General features: G+C 36.0%; 1 protein-coding gene across 2 annotated transcripts in view; it reads left to right on the top strand.

Annotated features, from left to right (window-relative positions):
- Nucleotides 1–21248, top strand: part of igsf9b (immunoglobulin superfamily, member 9b) — a 113106-nt gene that overhangs the window by 4325 nt on the left and 87533 nt on the right. For both annotated transcript variants that reach the window (XM_068223093.2, XM_681113.11), the window contains exon 2: nucleotides 17881–17975. In XM_068223093.2, the coding sequence (XP_068079194.1) occupies nucleotides 17915–17975 (61 nt within the window). In that variant the 5' untranslated portion in view covers nucleotides 17881–17914. The remainder of the gene's footprint in view (nucleotides 1–17880; nucleotides 17976–21248) is intronic.

Genomic DNA, 21248 nt, shown 5'->3' with positions numbered 1-21248 from the left:
CTTAAGAAATTCCCATAGAAATTTTCTGGAAAATTAGGGTGGCAGATCATTCCGCTGTGGCGACTGCAGATTAATAAAGTGACTAAGCCAACAGAAAAATAAACAAATAAATTAATTTTCTGAAAATTTACCACCTGTTTACAACGCTAATTATAACAATCTACTGTGTTTTTTTTTTTTGCTTATTCCCTTATTCCAAGTTAACAGTATGTCCTACAAAAGCATGATGCATGCTTGACATCTTGATCACCTGGTTTTCTCCTGTAGTTTAGACATAACCAAACAGATTACAGGCTTCCATGGCTAAAAGCAAGAGTAGAACTCCGAAGCAGATTATATTTGTTAGTGCTTCTACAATCTGTAAATGGACGTATTGTGCAAGCTTAGGCTAAATCATGCCTTGTTCATGCATGAGCGAATCACGAGACCAGCTTTAAGGGTTTTTACCTCCAGATCTACCTGGGTGGTGGAGCTTTCATTGCATTTTTAGTGTCTAAATGATCCGCACTGGAGAGAAATCAAAGCCAACTGAGCTGCATTTGGCCTCAAAGCTCCCACGAGTGTTTAATAGATAGATGGTATCATCAAGTTATATTTCCTCACTTGTTTATTGCCAAATTAATGCCAAGATGCTACTTCAGCTTTCCTGCAGTACCAGATGTTGAGCTTCACACAGGTCTGCACATGTCTGAGTCTTCATTTTTAGTTGTATGTTAGTCTAAATATGTCAGGTATAATTGACTCTGGTTCGTGATGTTACCCCTCAGGTGTGCATTACTTTCTAATAATTCAATGGACTGGAGTCAATTATTTCCTACAACTAAATAAAAACACCGTTCAGATGTCACTACTTTTTTTTTTTTTTTTAGAGATCTCATCCAAAGTTTTCTGTTGTGTTTTGATGTGATGTGAAATAACTGAAATTATTCAGCGTAGTGATGTGAAACTGTAATGCATCCATAACCTGCTGGATATACTTTAACTGTACCTTTATCTGAAAATAACTACACACCTTTGAGTTTTCATCAACCAATCAGAATCAACCATTCAACAGGTCTGTAATATAAGCTGTTATCGCTTTTATGAGTTTCACAGTTCAGAACAAATCTTCCCTAATGTGAGAAAGGTGATACAAATGAGGAAAAGATCTAATGAGCTCTTATTAACTGATTACCCAATTACTCAGACAGGAAGTTGGTGTCTGTCCAGGAGGATAAAAGTGATGTTTGATTGTTCAGAGCTTCAGTGTAGCTTGATATTGTAGCCTAAAGGATATTCTGTGGAAAGGTTAAAGTTGATTTTGTTTCTCTGATTAGGAGCATTACAACACATTTTCTTATTTGTTATTTTTATTACTTTCTGAATAAAATGGTTTACATATCAGAACTGTCAAAACTATTAAATATGTTCAGCTATATATATATAAAAAATGAAGAGTCCACTTCTAGTTTCACTGCAATTACTTGATTTACTTGGTATGGCTTTCAGTAAAATGTTGATATTTGACTTATTTTAGGTTTAAGACTTCTAAGACATCTCCAAGTGTTAAATAAAAGTATTGTCATTTGTGCATGTTGATTAGTGTAGATATTTGTTTTATATTAAATCTGAAGGCAAAGCATACTATTTTTATTATTATTATTATTATTTTTGTAACTGGTTATAAAATCTGGCAAGTATAATCATAGATATTTACATTAGATGTCGCCTACGCTATTGTTGTCTATTGGAAAGAATGCATCAATAGAGCCGCCATTTTAGTACAGGGTAGCGCTCCTTTGAAATTAATGTGGGACCAAGGTGCAGTAGAGGACTGTAGCCATCCAGAGCCAGAGATATATACACACACATATATCTATAATCGAGTTTTTCCGGTGTTCGGTATGCAAATATATATATATATATATATATATATATATATATATATATATATATATATATATATATATATATATATATATATATATATGACTGCATGGGCATTGCCAACAATAATACATGTTTCTGGTATCGCAGTATCTTGTTGTCATGTTTCATTTACATTGTTTGCTTGTTTTATTCAACAAAACTAGCATAAGCCAAGTATTTAGTGCGAGTTGGGGCTACTTTGCCTTATGGTCAGTGCAGAGTGAGACTATTATCATCAATAACATTAACTGTTGAGCACAAATGTTTGTAACATACAAAAACGTTAAAAACTAAATTTTACGTATGAAATGTTCCGCCTTTATTCATTGTTGTCTTTGTATGCTCATTACTGCAGGAGTGCTGAGCACTAAAGTCCAGCATCTTCACATTGGCTTTAGTCTTGCCTATAGTGCAGTTGAATGACTTTTGTCCTGGGAGCACTGTACAGATGTGGCGGCAGTATTGACACATGCTCAGGGTCCGTATGCAATATCTAGTGTATATCCATGTAGTATAATTACCATAAATACTAAAATAAATAAACTAAAGCTGAAATAAAATATTTGATTTTCAAAAGACTTATAATAATGACATCGTGAAAGATGCATTAAAACAAAATAAAAAGAAATATTTAATCTCTTAAAGCTGCACCAATACCCTTCGAAAAATTGTGAGTGGTTGTCTGAATGTTGTTTGTCTTGCTAAGAACAGTAGTTACAAGGATGTTGTGGTCGTTAGGCATTGCAAGTCAGAAGTGCCCAAGGTCTTGTGAAATTAAAATAGTTCTTAAGATGTTAGTTTCAGTCAGTTGTTCTTATCTTGGATATCTATAAGCTATTGTATCACTTTATGATCAATTAATATTTACTAAATTATTAGGTGTTTCACATTTCACCAGGGCTGGATTAACCAATGGGCATTATGAGCACAGGCCCAGGGACCTGTGTGCTCTTGGAGCCCCTGCGAGGGGGGAAAAATGCTGATTTTGGAGTGTCTATTTAGACTAAGTGCAAATAGCACACCTCGTTGGAATAAGCTTGCTGAGTGATTCACGGCCATTACCATTTGATTAACAGTGACAGAAGTAAAGAGCGCAAATGACAGCAGCATAATTGGTGTAGCTCATCAAGCGCATAACAACATGTTTTGACACAATCGATCATGAACCCAGTTCAAATCCAGCGTCTGATGAACACGTTCTTCTTCTTTTTTTCCCCACTACATATCAGATTTTTGATATCATATTTTGCCTACTATTTATTACGAGGAAGACACATAGGAATCATTAATAAGTGTGTGTAGTATGGAGGACTCAGATTTATAGACTGGATTAGAGAGGTGTTATATCCAAACCATATGCGTTATAAGTTTCTAGAAGTTATACATTAAAAATACCCTTAAATATAATTTTTCAGTACTGCTTCAGCAAACTCGAACAAATGTATAAAGTATTTATTCATTTTTACTAGTTGTCATTCATTCATTCATTCATTTTCTTGTCGGCTTAGTCCCTTTATTAATCCGGGGTCGCCACAGCGAAATGAACCGCCAACTTATCCAGCAAGTTTTTACGCAGCGGATGCCCTTCCAGCCGCAACCCATCTCTGGGAAACATCCACACACACATTCACACACACTCATACACTACAGACAATTTAGCCTACCCAATTCACCTGTACCGCATGTCTTTGGACTGTGGGGGAAACCGGAGCACCTGGAGGAAACCCACGCGAAGGCAGGGAGAACATGCAAACTCCACACAGAAACGCCAACTGAGCCGAGGTTCAAACCAGCGACCTAGTGACCTTCTTGCTGTGAGGCGACAGCACTACCTACTGCGCCACTGCCTCGCCCCTTTTACTAGTTGTATTAATATTTTTTAAGTATGCTTTAAAACTAAGTTAAATCTTTGTAGACTAGAAATATATGTACTGAATATCATTTATTTAAAAAATGTGGGCAATACATTATAGATTAATTTTATTTTAAAACATTATAACAATCGTATTTTTTAGTTTAACTATAGGGGTGTGGCCAGTAGAGGTGTGAACCTATACTGGTCTCACGGTTCGGTTCGGTTACAATTATCATGCCATCGATTCTGTTCAATTCGATATCTCGGTGCATCACGGTGCATTGACGATGCTTTCCATATACAGTGTTGTATTTTAGGGGGGTGGCTATAACAAGCTGTCTGTATCAACACAGAGACACACAGCACCACACTGTCTCTCATTCAAACACATTCACAAACATAGACAGCATCAAACAAACAAACACACACACACACACACACACACACAAACAAACACACTTAAGCCCTTGCAACAGGGAGAGCTCGCGCTGAGCGGAGCAGAAAAACGAAAAAAAAACGAAAAAAATAAGCACTTTTCCGACGGTCCCTTACAGAGAGCTCCTCTCAGCGCAAGCTCTGCCGGCTAAAGTAAACGCAGACTGCGAGGGCTTAAACGGAGCAGTGCTCGTAATGTCGAGCGAAAAAAAGAAAGACAGCTGTGAAACATAACCAGCTTTGTCTTTCTGTAGGAAACACACTTTAGATCTTTTTAGGGTAAGAGGTTTTTGAGTTATTGCTGTCTATAACTGAATGTGTGTCAGGAATATCGAAAACAAAACCAACTGAACCGCGCTCATTTCTGGCGCCCCACTGGATATACAGCGCCCTTAGCATTTGCCTATGGTGCCTATGCCACGGGCCGGCCCTGAGTTGGCTGAGTGTTGTAAATACTCGCGCTCACCTCCCTCGCGACAGAGCGCATAGGAGATAAATGACGTCACGACATAATAACCGGTTATGGTTATTACTGAATCAATACCGAATTGTCCGCGTCTGCATCGCGGTGCCCCGAAGAAACAATTAATTTTGACACCCCTAGTGGCCAGGAAGGAGGCCTACAAGTCATTGTGCCCAGGGGACTCTGAATTCTTAATCCGAGCCTGCATTGTACTCTAGATATTGGCAATAATCAATTTTAAGCTAGTTTCACATATTGCTATTTTATGAAGTGAAACATGCCTAAATGTCTTTTGTGAACTTAAATTTTTTTTTAATGTATATATGGAGTGATTGAAATAAAATATCTGCTGTAGGGTTGTCACGATACTAGATTTATGAATTTAAAAAAAACGTCCATTTCCCGCTAACGTTTGAGCGCTGTTGAGCGCATTCTTAAACGGTACTGATTTGCCATCGTGTTCACAAGCTCAACTGAAATGACTGTGATTGGCTGTGAAGGTCATCAATTCACCGAATTGATCGCTGTTAACTGAGTGTAAACACAGATACAGGGGCACTGGAGCGTTTTAAAGCCCCGAAGATCAACTGGTCTGTTTATAAGCTGACATACGAAAGATCTGCTGATGAATCGACTGATCTTCATGGCTTAATACGCTTCATTACCGATTGGTATTAAATTCCAGTATTGTGACAACACTACAGTACACACAAGAAGTGCTAATAATGCAAAGGAAATGTTAGTGCTCAAGAATTAAGCACTAGAGTAGGGAGGGGTGATTTTTTAATAAGGAGAAGAGCATTTCTACAGGTGGTTTGTCAAGCCCACTCACCTGTGAGAAGCACACTTCATAAATGCACAGTGTTTATTTTTTTTTTAAGATATTGAGTGATTGTAAGAAAGTGTCTGGTGCAAGTGTGGGTTTAAGTGTTAGAGAGTTGACAGAGTGTTTTATACAGGTGGTTTGCCAAGCTCACTCACCTGTGTGAGGCACACTCAAAAGTGCATAATGTTTTGAAATGTCATGTGGTGTGGTGGGGAGAGAATAGAGGAGGTCCTGGTGTTGTTCACAAGGGTTCAGGTGATCGTGGGTGAGATGGGTTTATTTGAATGATAGCAGTGAATCAGCAGTCTGTGTGGGAATGACAAGATCATTCCACCAGTGAGGAACATTGAATGTAAAGGTTTTGGAAAGTGACTTATAGCCTCTCTGAGATGGTACAACATTGGCTTGATATTTCCGCCGTTAGCATCCAGCCAGCCGTAGAAATGACACTGTAATGCCACAGGAAGACGGTAGGCTTACTGTGCTTCCTCTGACCTCGGTCATTGTGCTTGGCCTGTGTCAACCAGGATCATCCAGGATTATCTGCAGCATAATACAGCTGCTAATCAGCCTGTCTCTGCCACTGACTGTCACTGCGCTAAAGAGCAAACGTGCAGTGATTTACCTTTCAGAGCACACAAGCTGCTTTCACATGCTGGCGAGCTGTGGCGTTTGCATGATGTTATTCAACTGCACGTGAAGAGCTTTAAAATACATTTCATTTTGTAAAAACTGTCAAATCTTAATTTATTTGTATGTGACTGTAAAACCAGTCATAAGAGTCAATTTCTGGAAATTAAGATTTATTGAAAGATGAATAAATAATTAGCGTTTAATTGATACATGGTTTGCTAGGACAATATTTGTCTTAGATACAACTATTTAAAGGGGACCTAATATGCAAAAAACAGCTTAAACAGTTTTGTGGCAACAGTGTGTGAAAATGATCAGCTTTTAATGGTAAAAATTCATTAATTCTATGTTTTATAATCACATTTCATTATAAAACATTCTGCAGAAACACTTTAATTGACATTCTCTCTTTGTACGTGCCATCAGAGGAGGAAAGCCCCGCCCGTTGCTGATGATCTCTCACTCATTAGCATAGACAGCACTGAGTGAGAAGCAGTTGTCCACGATTAGAGTTTTCAACTGCTGAAGATACTAAGTGACTAAGAGGATTATAAATGTGGAGTTTTAGCGTGCACAAATGAACACTGCTGTCTCCATAGACTTCCTTAAAACTTTTTTTTTTTGGCGTTTTCAGTTTTTCACAGAGATAACATTAGTCCTGTTTTGAATATGCAGCTTTGGTGACTTTTGCAAAGAGCACAATCTCATTTGAAATTTAAGCCACGGTCAGCAAAACAGCACAGTTGGGTTTAAAGCCTAAATGGGTCACTTTAAAAGATATAAAAAGTTATTTTAAGAGTTATTTTAAAGTTATTTAAGTTAAAATTTATTTTGTTGGGTATTTAATAGGTCACAGTGTTTCTTCTAGGATTTTTTCCAGCTGTGGCGGCAGACTTTTACACAGATCCATCAACTACCTATGGCATTATTTAAATGACAAATGTGGTAAGCACAGTATTACAAGTCGACAACGCATTTATGTAATACATGCATGCAAATCTCGGCTTGCGTGCCGATTTTTTTGAAAGCTATGTCGTGTTTGCTATAGCCTGAGGCATCACGCACCTGTCAGTCAGCATGCCACTTTAAAGGGTTGAACAAATAACGCACAGCACTACTACGATTACACAGCATAATTAACTATATAATTCACTTAACTTTTAATACATTTTGGTGCCACTATAACCCGCTATTAACAACACAACGGCTGAATGTTTTGAATGAGATGCTGTATGTAGCCGTGGTGGGATGAATTTTGTTGTGGCACCCCGCCAAGGAAGAAGGAATGTAGTGGAAACCATGGGTCAACTTTAAAAGTCTGAAATCTGAGCGTTTAAAATTTTGATAAAATCCTCTTTAAAGGTGTTCAAATTAAGTTTTTAGCAATGCATATTACTAATAAATAATTAGGGTGTTTTTCGTTATATGGTAGGACATTTACAAAATCTCTTTATATGCGATTAATGATTTTTAGCAAAATAAATAAATTTGACCCATACATTGTATTTTTGGCTGTTCAATATAGCAGTGCAACTGTAAAACTGGTTTTGTTCTCCAGGCAGGGTCACATACACTATTGTGAGAGCTTATGATTTTCATGATGCAGAAAATGCAGACAGAATTGGGGAATCCAGTCATAAAAATGGAATTTACTGTATAATGTGGAATGCCATGGATTTTGGCAAATGCTCATGCTGTTTTCAGGCTGTGCCTCTCACTATAAGAGGAACACATGAGGATTTCTTTAATAGGTTTTTAAAACTATCATCGTATATATATATATATATATATATATATATATATATATATATATATATATATATATATATATATATATATATATATATATATATATATGTATATATGTACACACAGTTGAAGTCAGAATTATTAGCCCCCCTCAATTATTAGCGCCCCTGTTTATTTTTTTCCCCCAATTTCTGTTTAACAGAGGGAAGATTGTTTTAGCACATTTCTAAGCATTATAGTTTTAATAACTCATTTTTAATAACTGATTTATTTTATCTTTGTCATGATGACAGTAAATAATATTTGACTAGATATTTTTCAAGAAACTTTTATACAGCTTAAAGTGACATTTAAAGGCCTAACTGGGTTAATAAGGTGAACTAGGCAGGTTAGGGTAATTAGGCAAGTTATTGTATAATGATGGTTTGTTCTGTAGATTATCTGGAAAAAAATTAGCTTATAGGGGCTAATAATATTGTCCCAAAAATGTTTTTCAAAAAATTAATAGCTGCCTTCATTGTAGCCGAAATAAAACCAAGAAGACTTTCTCTAGAAGAAAAAATATTATCAGACATACTGTGAAAATTTCTTTGCTCTGTTAAACATCATTTGGGAAATATTTATAAGAGGAAAAATAAATCAAAAGGGGGCTAATAATTCTGACTTCAACTGTGTATGTGTGTTTGTGTATATATATATTAAAAACTCCATCTTCTGCACAACAGGTTGTCAAAATAAAAATTTGGCTTAACATGAAGCAACTGTGACAAAAATATAGGCCTATCGTACTAGTATACAGAATGTACTTTTCAAAGTAGTAATAATAGTATAAAGTTAAAATAAAAAATAATTTTTTTTTAAGAATAATCAAACTATTTTTGTTCTACATTTTTTGGGGGGGAAATTTCAGAGGCCCAAACTCTTAGATTTCCTATATATTTTCGGTATATTTTGAATGGGCTTTAATTTTATTTAAAATGTAATGTGTTTTGTCATTCTTATATTTCATTCTCAGTTTGTTTTATAATTTAAATATGTCTTAATGATGATTTTATTATTTATTATTTATCTTTCAGGTTTTAGATCTGCTGTCAGTGTTTTTTTTTATCCTTTTAGATGAAATACTATTTTTTTCTATTTGCTTTAGTAGTTCTTATTTTTAATATTTTTAACTGTAATTTTTAAGTTTTAATTTAAGGTTTTAGTCATTTTATTTAGTTTATTCTCAGTATAGTCATTCATTCATGCATTTTCTTTTCGGCTTTGTCCCTTTATTAATCCGGGGTTGCCACAGCGGAATGAACTGCCAACTTATCCAGCACATGTTTTACGCAGCGGATGCCCTTCCAGCTGCAACCCATCTCTGGGAATCATCCATACACACTCATTCACAATCATACACTATGGACAATTTAGTCTTCCCAATTCACCTGTACCACAAGTCTTTGGACTGTGGGGGAAACCGGAGCACCTGGTGGAAACCCATGTGAATGCAGGGAGAACATGCAAACTCCACACAGAAATGCCAACTGACCTAGCTAAGGGTTAAACCAGCGGCCTTCTTGCTGTAAGGCGACAGCACTACCTGCTGTGCCACTGCGTCACCTTTCAGTGTAGTTATTTATTAATTTTCATTTTACGTTTAGTTGTTTATAATTTCGCTTTTCTCTGTGATTTAACCAACTGTAATAATTTCTAAACAATATTCAAGTTCAATTTCTTGAACAAGCAATGTCTTTTTAATAGTTTGAGTTATGTACATATATATATATATATATATATATATATATATATATATATATATATATATATATATATATATATATAAGCAATTCCAGCGTTATGGATGTGAAATTGCAGTATAAACTCAACACATAAATTCACATAGAAAGCATGTTACATTATATTGAAACATCAGTTTATATTTTCCAGAACAACTGACCACAGAGTTATGAAATCAGAAAAATATCCATCTGTAAACATATTTTGTACTTTAAATGAAGAAAATAAACATGCATTATGGATGTGACAAAAAAATGTCAGCAGGTTTGCAGTATACAGCATACTTTGTAGAAATGCAGTAAATTAAACTGCACATCCCAAAATAAATAATGATAATCAAAAGGTTAAGAGTTAATATAAAACAAAAATGATTGGTTTTATTTAATATTTTCACATTTATGAGGAAAAAGTGCCGTTATGGATGTGACGGATGTGAAATTGCTACTTGTCTGACTTTGGTAAATCAAATAGAATAGTTTGAAAACATTGACAGATGCATATTTGAGCACTTCTAAAATACTATAAAATACTTGCTTACCCAAAAAAACCCAGAAACAGTTTCCGTAATTTGGTGAAATTTTTTTTTTTTTTCATGGCAAGGTTGACGTTTGCATGGAATATATATAAGCACCCTGGGGTTTTAATTAATATATAAAATTTGTGCATAAAATCATAAATAAAATGACAGTGCTTTGAGACAGTGGCTAATTTATGTTTCAACTCTATTTGACGCTTCAGTAGTAGTAGTTGCATGCGTGTTTCTTAATGCATTTGTACAGACGGTCAACAGGTGTTCTCCTCACCAGACAGGTAAACTCCCTCATTTACCTTAAAATCCCTGATTCAAGTTGGTTCCGAACCACCAGTTTACCTTTTAATTACCCGAAACCTGTTCAGGGCATGGCCTTTTAGAAATGTACACCGAACACAAACGCCTCAGAGCACCTAAGAGTGACATGCCACCTATGGTGAGGATAAATCCAACACATTGCTCTTAATGCGCTCAAAATGGCGAGTGGCCAAGCAAACAGCTTTAGTACTTACACGCGCAGTGTTGTTAATTGAATTGAAGCTGTGCAATCTTGTAAATGTTGAACAGAGCATTTAGCAGCATGTGTAATGAAGCTAGTATATTTTTATTGCATTAGCAGAATGGTCTCTGCGTCACTGGCGTATTACTTGATTCAATTAGTCAATTGAGGCTGTGAACTAGCAAAGCAGATCAGCCTGGAGCTCCAGAGGTGTGCCAGCATGATAGAGATTGCCTGTTATCTGTTAAAGCCGCTCCAAGTGGACACACGCTTAGCTCAATAACAGATGGCACAGGACTTAACCCGTTTGGACAAGTGGCAGTGTGGGTGTATTTACTTCAGATGCTGATGAAGATGTTTTATTAAGCAGTCTTTACAGTCAGGGCTAATATTAAAGATCAGAAGGTTTGTAGAGCATGTCCCATCATGCCCTCGGATCTTCCGAACATCTGTTTTAAGCAGCTCAGGCTCATTGGAAGTACTTCAGCCTACCTTTTTTGCAATACATTGCTCTTGGTACGTTTTGTTGCATGTTTCAGATGGCACATCCACTAGAGGGTGCTGTCTGCAATTTTGCAAATTAGAAATGTGTTACTTGGGGTACGTTTTGTTGTATTATTAAGCTTTTTAAGGGTGCTTTCACACCTACACTTTTGTTTCGGAACGTGTCTCGTTTGCCCAGTTAGCGCGGTTCGTTTGGCATATGTGAACAGGGCAATTGCGCTCTGTTCCGCGCCAAAGTAATCGCTCCGAGATTGCTTGAATGTGGTGGTCTCGGCTCGATTGAAACGAACCCTGGAGCGGTTCGATTGCAGTGAGAAAGCGATCCGATCCGAGCGCGGTTACATCACAGTGTTTTATGGATATGTAATAGGCATACGGCTATATGAAGAGAGAATTATGAGTATGGCGGGAAGTTTCGTGAGTCTCTGGATGCCCGCAAACGAGTGGTGATCTCCCGGTAATCTCGCGTCTCCCTCCCGGTCCTCAAATAGGCATCGTCGCGCACCCTTCTCACCCCTCCCCACCGCATCTCTCCTCAGACACGTCGCGCGCACCTTGTCAAACACCACCAAACCACCACCTTTCCTGACAGCTTAGCAGGACGCTGCAAAATAAACCCTGACACTCTGACCAATGTGAGGAGAGTTTACTCGCACGTGACTTGTTTTAGCTCTTTTTGTCCGATTAGAAACTTTGCAGTGTGAAAGCGAACCGCTCCAACAGCAAAGAGCAACAATGTAACAATTGTAATCTCTGTTCTCGATTCACAGGTGTGAAAGCACCCTAACTGTTTTTTTTACTATTATTATTACTACATATTTGTTTATTAAAGTGTCAGGAACAATACATTTAGCTTTCAAAGCTGTTAACTTGTTTGTGTTTCAAAATATCATCCTTTTTTAAATGTCCACTACATGGGACACCAGGACCATCTTAATGTAATTAATGACTGCATGTTGTAGGGGCAGAACTAAAGCAGAGAGGATTCTTATAAAAATAGTTGAGACTCAGATTTTGGGTCTGACAATTAGAGAATTAGAGACAATTAGATAATGACAATTAGTTTTAAATTGCTTTTATGTTAAATTCGTTTTGGATTAACATCACTTTTTTATTTATTTTTATTTATTAATTTTTTTTTTGAGTTTGGCTCTCTTTCAGACTAAACTGTTTCAGGAATTTCAATACAAAAGGAAAAAATGGTTTTTGTTTTGTTTTTGTTACGTTAGTTAATATTGGATTATTATCCCTTTACAGCCATCTCCATGTCCTGTGGTGCACTACAGTGGACATGCTGTAAAATTAAAAATAAAAACAAAATGTAAAACTCTAAAATGTAGAATTTTTTTTAACACAAAGGATGTAGTAAATCACAGAAAAAAGAAAAAAAAGTAAAAAATGTTCTTTGTGTCTCAGTAGGATATGCTGAAACTCAAGAAGAATTTTAGATTATAATTATGTTAACAGTTGTGCTGCACCATATTATTTCAAGAGTTCACACTTAGCTGATGATTGATAATAAAGCTAGTTTGGCGTGCTGTCCCGGGAGAGAGCCCTGAGCTTATAAGATCCTCGAGCCCTGGGCTCCCTCCCGGTGCAAGGCGAGAGGGGAGTTTGGGCTCAGGTAGATCTCGATGACTCCCCCTTTTGCTTGTTGTAGCTAAGTGTCAGATATGTATGCTGAAAGGTGTACTCAGAGTTTAGCTGAAGTATTTAAATTAATTGTTTAAAGTGCTTGTTTTTGAACTGCGGGAGGAAACCGGAGGACCCGGGGAAAACCCACGTGACCACGGGGGGAACGAGCAAACTCCGCACAGAAATGCCGTCTGGTTTGGAAAGGGATTAAACCTGGGGCATTCTTGCTGTGAGGCAACATCGCTAATCGCTGGCCACCGTGACGCCCGTTTGAAAGGAGGGAAAGTAGGGTTGGGTGGGGGGGGTTTCTTCAAGACGAAGATATTGAGATAAGAAAAGTCTGGTTATTCATAGTGAGTTAAGGATCGTCTGATAGGATAATCAGCATTAGCTAAAGTTGGAACAGCTGTGAACAATCATAAGCACGTGATCCTCTCGAAATTTGTTTATAAATAAACTTCACTTAGAATTTTTTTTAAAAAATGGATGCATTTTCCCTTAGAAATCTTTGATGAATATTCAAAATTTATTTGTAGCATAAATGACAAACCTTTCTTTTAGATCAGTTTCAACAAGCATATTTTGATTTCCACAAATGCACTGTCTGGCCAGCCTGATCTCACGAGAAAACGTAAGTATTTTACGTTTTGCCAGTTTAGTGGCTAATTGGTACGAATTCGTACGAGTTCAGTCGTACGAAATGGTACGATTTTAAAAAGGAGGCGTGGCACCTGACCCCACCTCTAACCCCAACCGTCATTGGGGGATAAGCAAATCGTACTAAATTGTACGAATTAGATCGTACGAATTCATACGAATTAGCCACTAAATGAAAAAGTTACGAATTGCCGTGAGATTGTGTTGGTCTGGCTGACCAATGCTTTTTTTATAACAGATGTTCTCTACAATTTTTAAAATATGGCTTCATCCTTCCAAAAGAGCTCAAACTCTTGACTTTTGTTCCCGACTTTAATACTTTTGGCCTGAGCAAGACACACCTGGAGTCTCGTGGGGCAGAAAGTCTGTTTGTGACACACAGGCTTTGCTCTCCATCTGTCTTTCACTGCTTGCTCTCCTCTCTCTGAAAGACACTTTCACAAGGAGGCCTTGTTTAACAGCTTGACTGGTAAGAGACTCCACGCAGAGGGACACAATGACCAGCCCTCATCTGGCACCCCTCAAGGCCGGTTTCGAGATCAGTTCATATGGCCCAAACCCTGTTTGAGGCTTTTATACGGTCAAATGAAGCACTGATTCCAGAACAGAGGTTGACATGAGTGTTGCCATGGGATTTTGACTCTTGCATATGTGCATTCCCATGACTCTACAGACTTTGGCAAATCTGTGTTTTGCATATTTTTATAAGTTTGTTGGCTTTGAACTGTTCAGATATTAGAGAAGCTGGTTTCAGTGACAGGATTAAGAATAACAAAATTGTATCTTCTAATTCTGACTTTGTGTTTCTCATAGTTGGTACTTTTTCATGCACTACTTTAAAACCAAGTCAGAATTGCAAGATATAAACTCTGATTTAAACATGCTGTACACTCACTGGCCACTTTATTAGGTACACCTGTCCAACTGCTTTTTAACACAAAATTCTAATCAGCCAATCACATGGCAGCAACTCAACGCATTTAGGCATGTAGACACGATCAAGACGATCTGCTGCAGTTCAAACCGAGCATCAGAATGTGGAAGAAAGGTGCTTTAAGTGACTTTGAATGTGGCATAGATGTTGGTGCCAGACGAGCTGGTCTGAGTATTTCAGAAACTGCTGATCTACTGGGATTTTTTTTCTAGGGTTTACAGAAAATGATCCAAAATGGGTTCTGTTGGCACAAATGCCTCGTTAATGTGACATTCAGATGGAAGGGCAAGAATTTGGCGTTAACAATATGAAAGCATGGATCCATCCTGCCTTGTATTAACAGTTCAGGCTGGTGGTGGTGGTGTAATGGTGTGGGGGATATTTTCTTGCCATACTTTTATGCCCATTAGTACCAATTGAGCATCATGTCAACACCACAGCCCACCTGAGTATTGTTGCTGACCATGTCCATCTCTTTACGACCACAGTGTACCCATCTTCCGTTTGCTACTCTCAGCAGGATAACGCACCATGTCATAAAGTGCGAATCATCTTAGACTGGTTTCTTTAACATGACAATGAGTTCACTGTACTCAAATGGCCTCCACAGTCACCAGCTCTCAATTCAATAAAGCACCTTTGGGATCTGGTGGAATGGGGGATTCGCATCATTGATTGTGATGCTATCATGTCAATATAGACCAAAATCTCTGAGGAATATTTCCAGTACCTTGTTGAATCTATGCCATGAAAGATTAAGGCAGTTTTGAAGACAAAAGAGGGTCCAACCCGGTACTAGTAATGTGTACATAATAAAGTTGCTGGTGAGTGTATATTATATCTATCATCTTATTGGGCTTTTAATTAGATTTTACATGGTTTTTCATTTCGAAGAGGTAATTTAACAGTTTTTTTCTACTTTAACATGTAATTTTTTTCTAAAAATGTTTATAATGAAGTCCTCTTTGATTCTGGATTTTGTCTTTCACTTTTACGGTAGCTCTGAGTTGTCAAAATACGTCTCAAATTGCTTTGTACAGTTGCAAAAAAATAAAAAAATCAAGACTGATGCTGTTTTTTTATGATGGACAAAAGCTTGTCAATATGTGAATATGATTGACACAACATGAGGTTTAATTTATTTTTTTGGACACAGTGTGTGCAATGAACTTTACATGGTGCACTGTAAAAAAGAAACCAAATTAAAACTTCATGTTCAGATGTATCCAGATTAAAGTACTGTTGATACTTTTGCTGTTGCTCATACTTAAAGTTTTGGTTAAACTGCTGTAAATCCTATTGGAAAGATTATTTAAACTGTGACTAACAAAATACACTTTTCATAAAAAAAAAATAAAAAAAAAAAAGTAAAATAAAAAGGGACTCTAAATGCATTTTTACACTCTGAATAGTCCAAACGGAGGATACTGATGTGGAAACAGCAGAATTGTGCGCTTTATTTCATTCTGTGACTGTTTTGCCAATAACTTTCCACTGCCTTCTGGAAATCTGCCTTGTGATTTAGGCCTTGAAGAAATGGAGATGAGAGATTTGAATTTCCCACACAAAATTTTCAACTCTGCGTTGCATAGATAAATATGCATAAATGCCAAACCAACAGAAACACGTTTGCATGCTTTTTGTCATTGTGCCTATCTTCCTAAAATAGCCTCCTCTTCAACTTCAGCTTTAATTAACTTAAAGTAATAAGCTGGTATTAGTGGCTTTGAATGGTCGACGTGGGAGAGGAGTCGGGGGGGGGATTTTGCTGCTCTCAGGTGCTCAGTCATACGAGTGGCTGTTTGCCAGCGCTGTATTAAAGCAACCTCTGCTTTCATTTCCAGAAACTGCTCCACAATACTGGAGTGAAATATTGAACGACGTGAATAGTTGATTATTGTTGTGAGGCACGGGGTGTGCTCACTTCATAGGTCACTGTCGGCTGATGTTCAAGATAACAAGAAGATTTCATAAAGATTGCCTGTAGTTTCAGAGGAAACTTTTTTTGTTTGGTTTTTTTTTGTGTGTGTTTACCGGGAATGTAAATAAACATTATTGCACATGCAGCCCTAAGTATTGCATGATGCTGTGTAACTCGTCTAGTTTTGCATGCGCAAACAGCACTCATAATATCATGAAAGAAAACGTGTCAATCAAAAATGAAAACCAAGCCTCAAAAGGATTTTTAAAAAGCATCATAGCTGTAGTCAACTTGTATTAGGAAGAGATCCTCTGAGAAATTTATAAAACTTAGTCAAATTTGCTTGTTGGTTTTTAAAAAAGAGATTTTAATGCAAATTAAGTAGTTTATTAATATTTTAGTAAAGATTATGAGATTTTATAAGTAAAATGTTTTTTAAAGATATATTTTCACAATTAGTCAATTAAAAATTACTTTAATAATTAAATCAGATTTTAAAAAAGTTTTTTAAAGGTATTATTCGGTTTTTAGATTTTAATTTTAATTGTTAGACAATTTGTAAGTAAAGATTTTTAAGACTTAAAGTAAATCTTAGTCATTTAAAATATTAATTTATTTTTAATATTGTTTTAAAAGACCTTTAGACGATCAAATACATGCCTTTTTTATTTGCTATTTTGTCAATCAAAAATGAAAACCAAGCCCCAAAATATATTTTTATAAAGCATAACACATAACTGTGTAGTCATCTTGTGTGAGAAGATCTTCAGAGAAATGTGTAAAAATAAAAAGTCAATTTAGCTTTTAAGTTTTTTTTTTTAAGATTTCACTGCTAATTAAGTAATTAATTTATTCATTCATTTAACATTTTGAGATTTTATAATTAAAATGTATTTTAAAGATTAGTCCAATTTCTATTGTTTTTTTTAAAGATTTTTTTATTCCTAAATGAGATTTGAATTTTTTGTATTTTTTAAGGCATTGTTCAGTTTTAAGAATAAAATATTTTAAATTGTAGAAGATCTTAAAGATTTATTTGAAGTTTTAATTATAATTAAAAATTATAATTAATTTAAACAGTTTTACAAATAAAATTTTTACAATTTTTAAGACCTTTACAATTTTGTTAAATTATTTAAAAAAAAATTTACAATCAAATATATGCCTGTTGATTTTTTTTTTTTTTACAGGTTTATTTTATTTGTAACTTTTTTTTTTTTTTTTCAAATTTGCAATTTTTTAAAGAACTTAAATATTACAAGTTTAATTTAAAATGTCTAGGTTTTATCTTTCTGTAATTGAAAATTAAAGTAGGTTTAATAATAATAAAAAAAAAGATTTAAGACTTAAAAACCTATGTCGATTCAATTCAGCACAGCGTATTCATGAGAGTTTTTGAAGGGATCTGTGAGATTTTGTTGTTTAGTAAATGTGCAAGTATTAAATGTTAATGTGAGATGTGTGAACCGTGAAATGTTCCTCATGCTATTTGATCTCAGTGGAGTTCTCAGGCTTGACTGGTGTTTGTGTGTCTCTGTGTTTTTCAGGTGGGGTATGTGTGATGGTATGTGAGTGTTTACCATGGTACAGAAGAAACTCTGGCTTCTGAATGTCAGCGTCGCGGTCGCCCTCTCTCTACTGCGTAAGTATCTCTGCTTTCTGATTCTGCATCTCTCACATGTTGCATCTCTTCAATAAATGTACAAATAATTATTTTTTGCTTAATTTTATCTATCAGCTGGTGTATTGTTGGTCAGATGTTCATACTGAAACAAACGTTTCGGCACAATGCCTTCCTCAGTGTGTGGACTGAGGAAGGCATCGTGCCGAAACGTTTGTGTTTTTAAAATCACCGAAGAATGTAAAAAGAAAATAAAAACAGTACGAAGCAATTACTTGATGAGTGCGAATCATTACTTGTCTCAATAATATTACTGAAATCAATTTAAAAACTGAATAAATATATACATTTACACAAGTAAATAAACAGAATCAATGATGGGCTAAAAATATGCGGGATTCTGCACGCGCAGATTTCGCGTGGGCCTAGTAATTAGTCTACCGTTATTGCTGAAGTGTGTATACTCCATACAAAGTGTGAAGCAGATTGGTTAGTTCTGCATGAATCGTGGTGCACTCTCGGCATTTGGAAAAGTTCATTGTTTTTAACCACTGTTATAAACTACTGTACCAAGTGCGCATTGCTCCCTTCATTGGAAATGACTAACTTACACCCTAAGCTTATTGGTACTGCTTTTAAGAAGCACGCTCAGCAGTCACATTTTAATAAATCTACATTACTTCATACCAAAACTTCTTACAGAATCTTTTTTTATTGTTATTGATAATGGTGTTCAGTCAATAAATATCGATTAGTGCAGTCAATCAATAAAAAAAAAACCCTAATAAATCACACTTTTTTTTTTTTTGCAAATAATCGTGATTAATCGCATTTAAAAGACTGAAACTTGTCATTTTGGCTATTCAAATGTAAAATTAAAGTAAACGCAAGACAAAACTTTTTAATTCAAAATATATAATTGTTTATTATAATTTTGTTTAACTTTTATCACAGATTTCTTCATGTAAACAACATATCCACAATAAACCATCAAGATCCAGTATCTTATTACAGAAATTTATTACAGAAATAAAAACACAGGCATGTTAATGCCATTTGAATTTCAAAACAATCAATACCAATAAAGAAAAAAAGAAATATTTCCATGTTGGATTCTAAGTGGACTGTAAAAAATGCCAAAACACAGGCACTGCAAATATGGAAATTGGAAAAATTATAATAATAATAATAAAGTATTGAATACAAACAATTTCACTCATTAAAAAGTTGTACTTCTGTAAATTGAGAACAGTAATTATAAAGTATTTTGCTTAGTCCTCCTTTACATTCAGCCAGTGGCTATGACAGTCCAGTCTGTTGACATTATCGAGGGATAATGTGGACCTTTTGTTTTGAATGATGTGAGCTGAGAGTGAGAACAGGCAGGATCACAAGCACGATCACTGAATCAGCATATGCACTTCAGTGCCTAATTTTGTTGCCACTGATCGTACAAGAACGTAAGAGGCATCAAGCGGTACATCAAAGGCACCCACAGGTACCCGTTGTGTCACACCAAAGGCTAATTTTTACAGGGACTTTGGTCACACCATCTCTAAACATTTAAACAACTTTGAGGGATACGGACGGCGAAATCTGTGATATTTTGGCATTTGTTCTTGTTGCTGAGAAATCCACGCACACAGACACAAACACACACACACACTACACGCGCAGGACAGCACAGCCGGAGGGACTCCTTTCAGATACAACTTGCTTGATTGCGTTCATCAAATTTGCTTAAACTAAGCGTTCTTAAGTATGGCTTTATTTCACAAGGATTCTGACACAGCAACGTAAAGTAGATGTTTTACAAAAGTTGCTTTTAAGGGGGAAACACGACAGAATACGCTGTCTTTGACAGCTCGCGACATCACCTGAGTTTCACTGAGTCCATTTACATGGACATCAATAATATAATATGATTAAGATAATACTCCTATTAAGGTGTCTACCATGTAAACAGCGAATATATATTTTTAAAWTTTTTTTTTTTTTTTTTTATTACCCTGAATGACCACCGACTTAAGAAATGCGGACCATGTAAACAGCGAATATATATTTTTACATTTTTATTTTATTTTTATTTTTTTGATTACCCTGAATGAAGAAATGCGGAGGTTTTTCTTTCCACTCGGCATGTGGTATCAAATTCCATTGAAACAAAAGTCTAAAGATTAAAAATAAAACAAACGAAATTAGATGAAACTCTAGAGAAAATGCTGGATAGCCTGGTAGTGCGACAATAATTATTTTATACTGAAACTTTCCTTCTAAAAGTGCCTCCTTGGTCTTATCCATATTTCTTTGCATGTTGAACACACACCGACCACAATAGGACAAAAAATGCAACTGCGTTAATTGCGTAAATTTTTTTTTTTACGCGTTAAGGCTGATTTATACTTCTGCTTCAAGTGCACGCGTATGCTTAGACGCATAGCCCTATGCCGTGGCCGTCGGCGTCGCTAACGTGCACCTCTCAAAGAATGTAACTACACGTCGCAACAACGTGTAGGGCAAGCTCTGTGATTGGTCAACTTGGTAGCGCTGACCTGTCTGGGCGGGACCGAGAGCTGCATGAGCCCGATGGAGCGATTGTTTACAAGTGTGGAGTCCCGTGAAGAAGCTTCAGATGGAAAGTTTTGTTTTGTGTTTACCTCATGGTTAAAGTTGTTGCACGTCTGCCAGTTCTGCCTCAAAATGAACGAGTTTGAGCCACTTGTACATTCAGGAAGCGTTCAGAAAAAACAAAAAAGCAGCGAAGAAACTCGACACAGAGGAAACATTAACACCACACTGCCAACTAGCGTTTCGGAAGTGTTAATGCAGACCAACAGAAACAGCGTGCAGAAGTATAAATGCACAGTACACGCGTTGCATGCGATGTGGGTTACGCCTGTCACTTGCTGCAGAAGTATAAACCAGGCTTTAGATATTTCAAATTAATCGCATGCGTTAATGCACTAATTTTGACAGCACTAACATTGATACCAATTTTATCACCCGGCCCTAATTTATAGTTTATATATTTGTATTTATTGTTTTATTTATTTATTTTTTGCATTTAATCAAATTGCTTTGCTTTTGAATTTTTAAGTAACAAGTCAAGTCATCAATCCAATATTTACATTTTATTTCAACCAAAAAACAGCAGCTATTAAATTTAACTTAATTTAATTCACCATCTAGTGCATTTTTAAATTGATGTGTTCTATATCATTTTTTGAATGTTCATTTGCAGTCCGTCATTCACACCTGTCTGTTCTCCAACCATTTGTGTCTGTTTTCTCTCTC

This window comes from Danio rerio, chromosome 8 (genome assembly GCF_049306965.1).
Source record: "Danio rerio strain Tuebingen ecotype United States chromosome 8, GRCz12tu, whole genome shotgun sequence".
Classification (NCBI taxonomy): Eukaryota; Metazoa; Chordata; class Actinopteri; order Cypriniformes; family Danionidae; genus Danio; species Danio rerio.
This window is presented reverse-complemented; position numbering and strand designations above follow the sequence as displayed.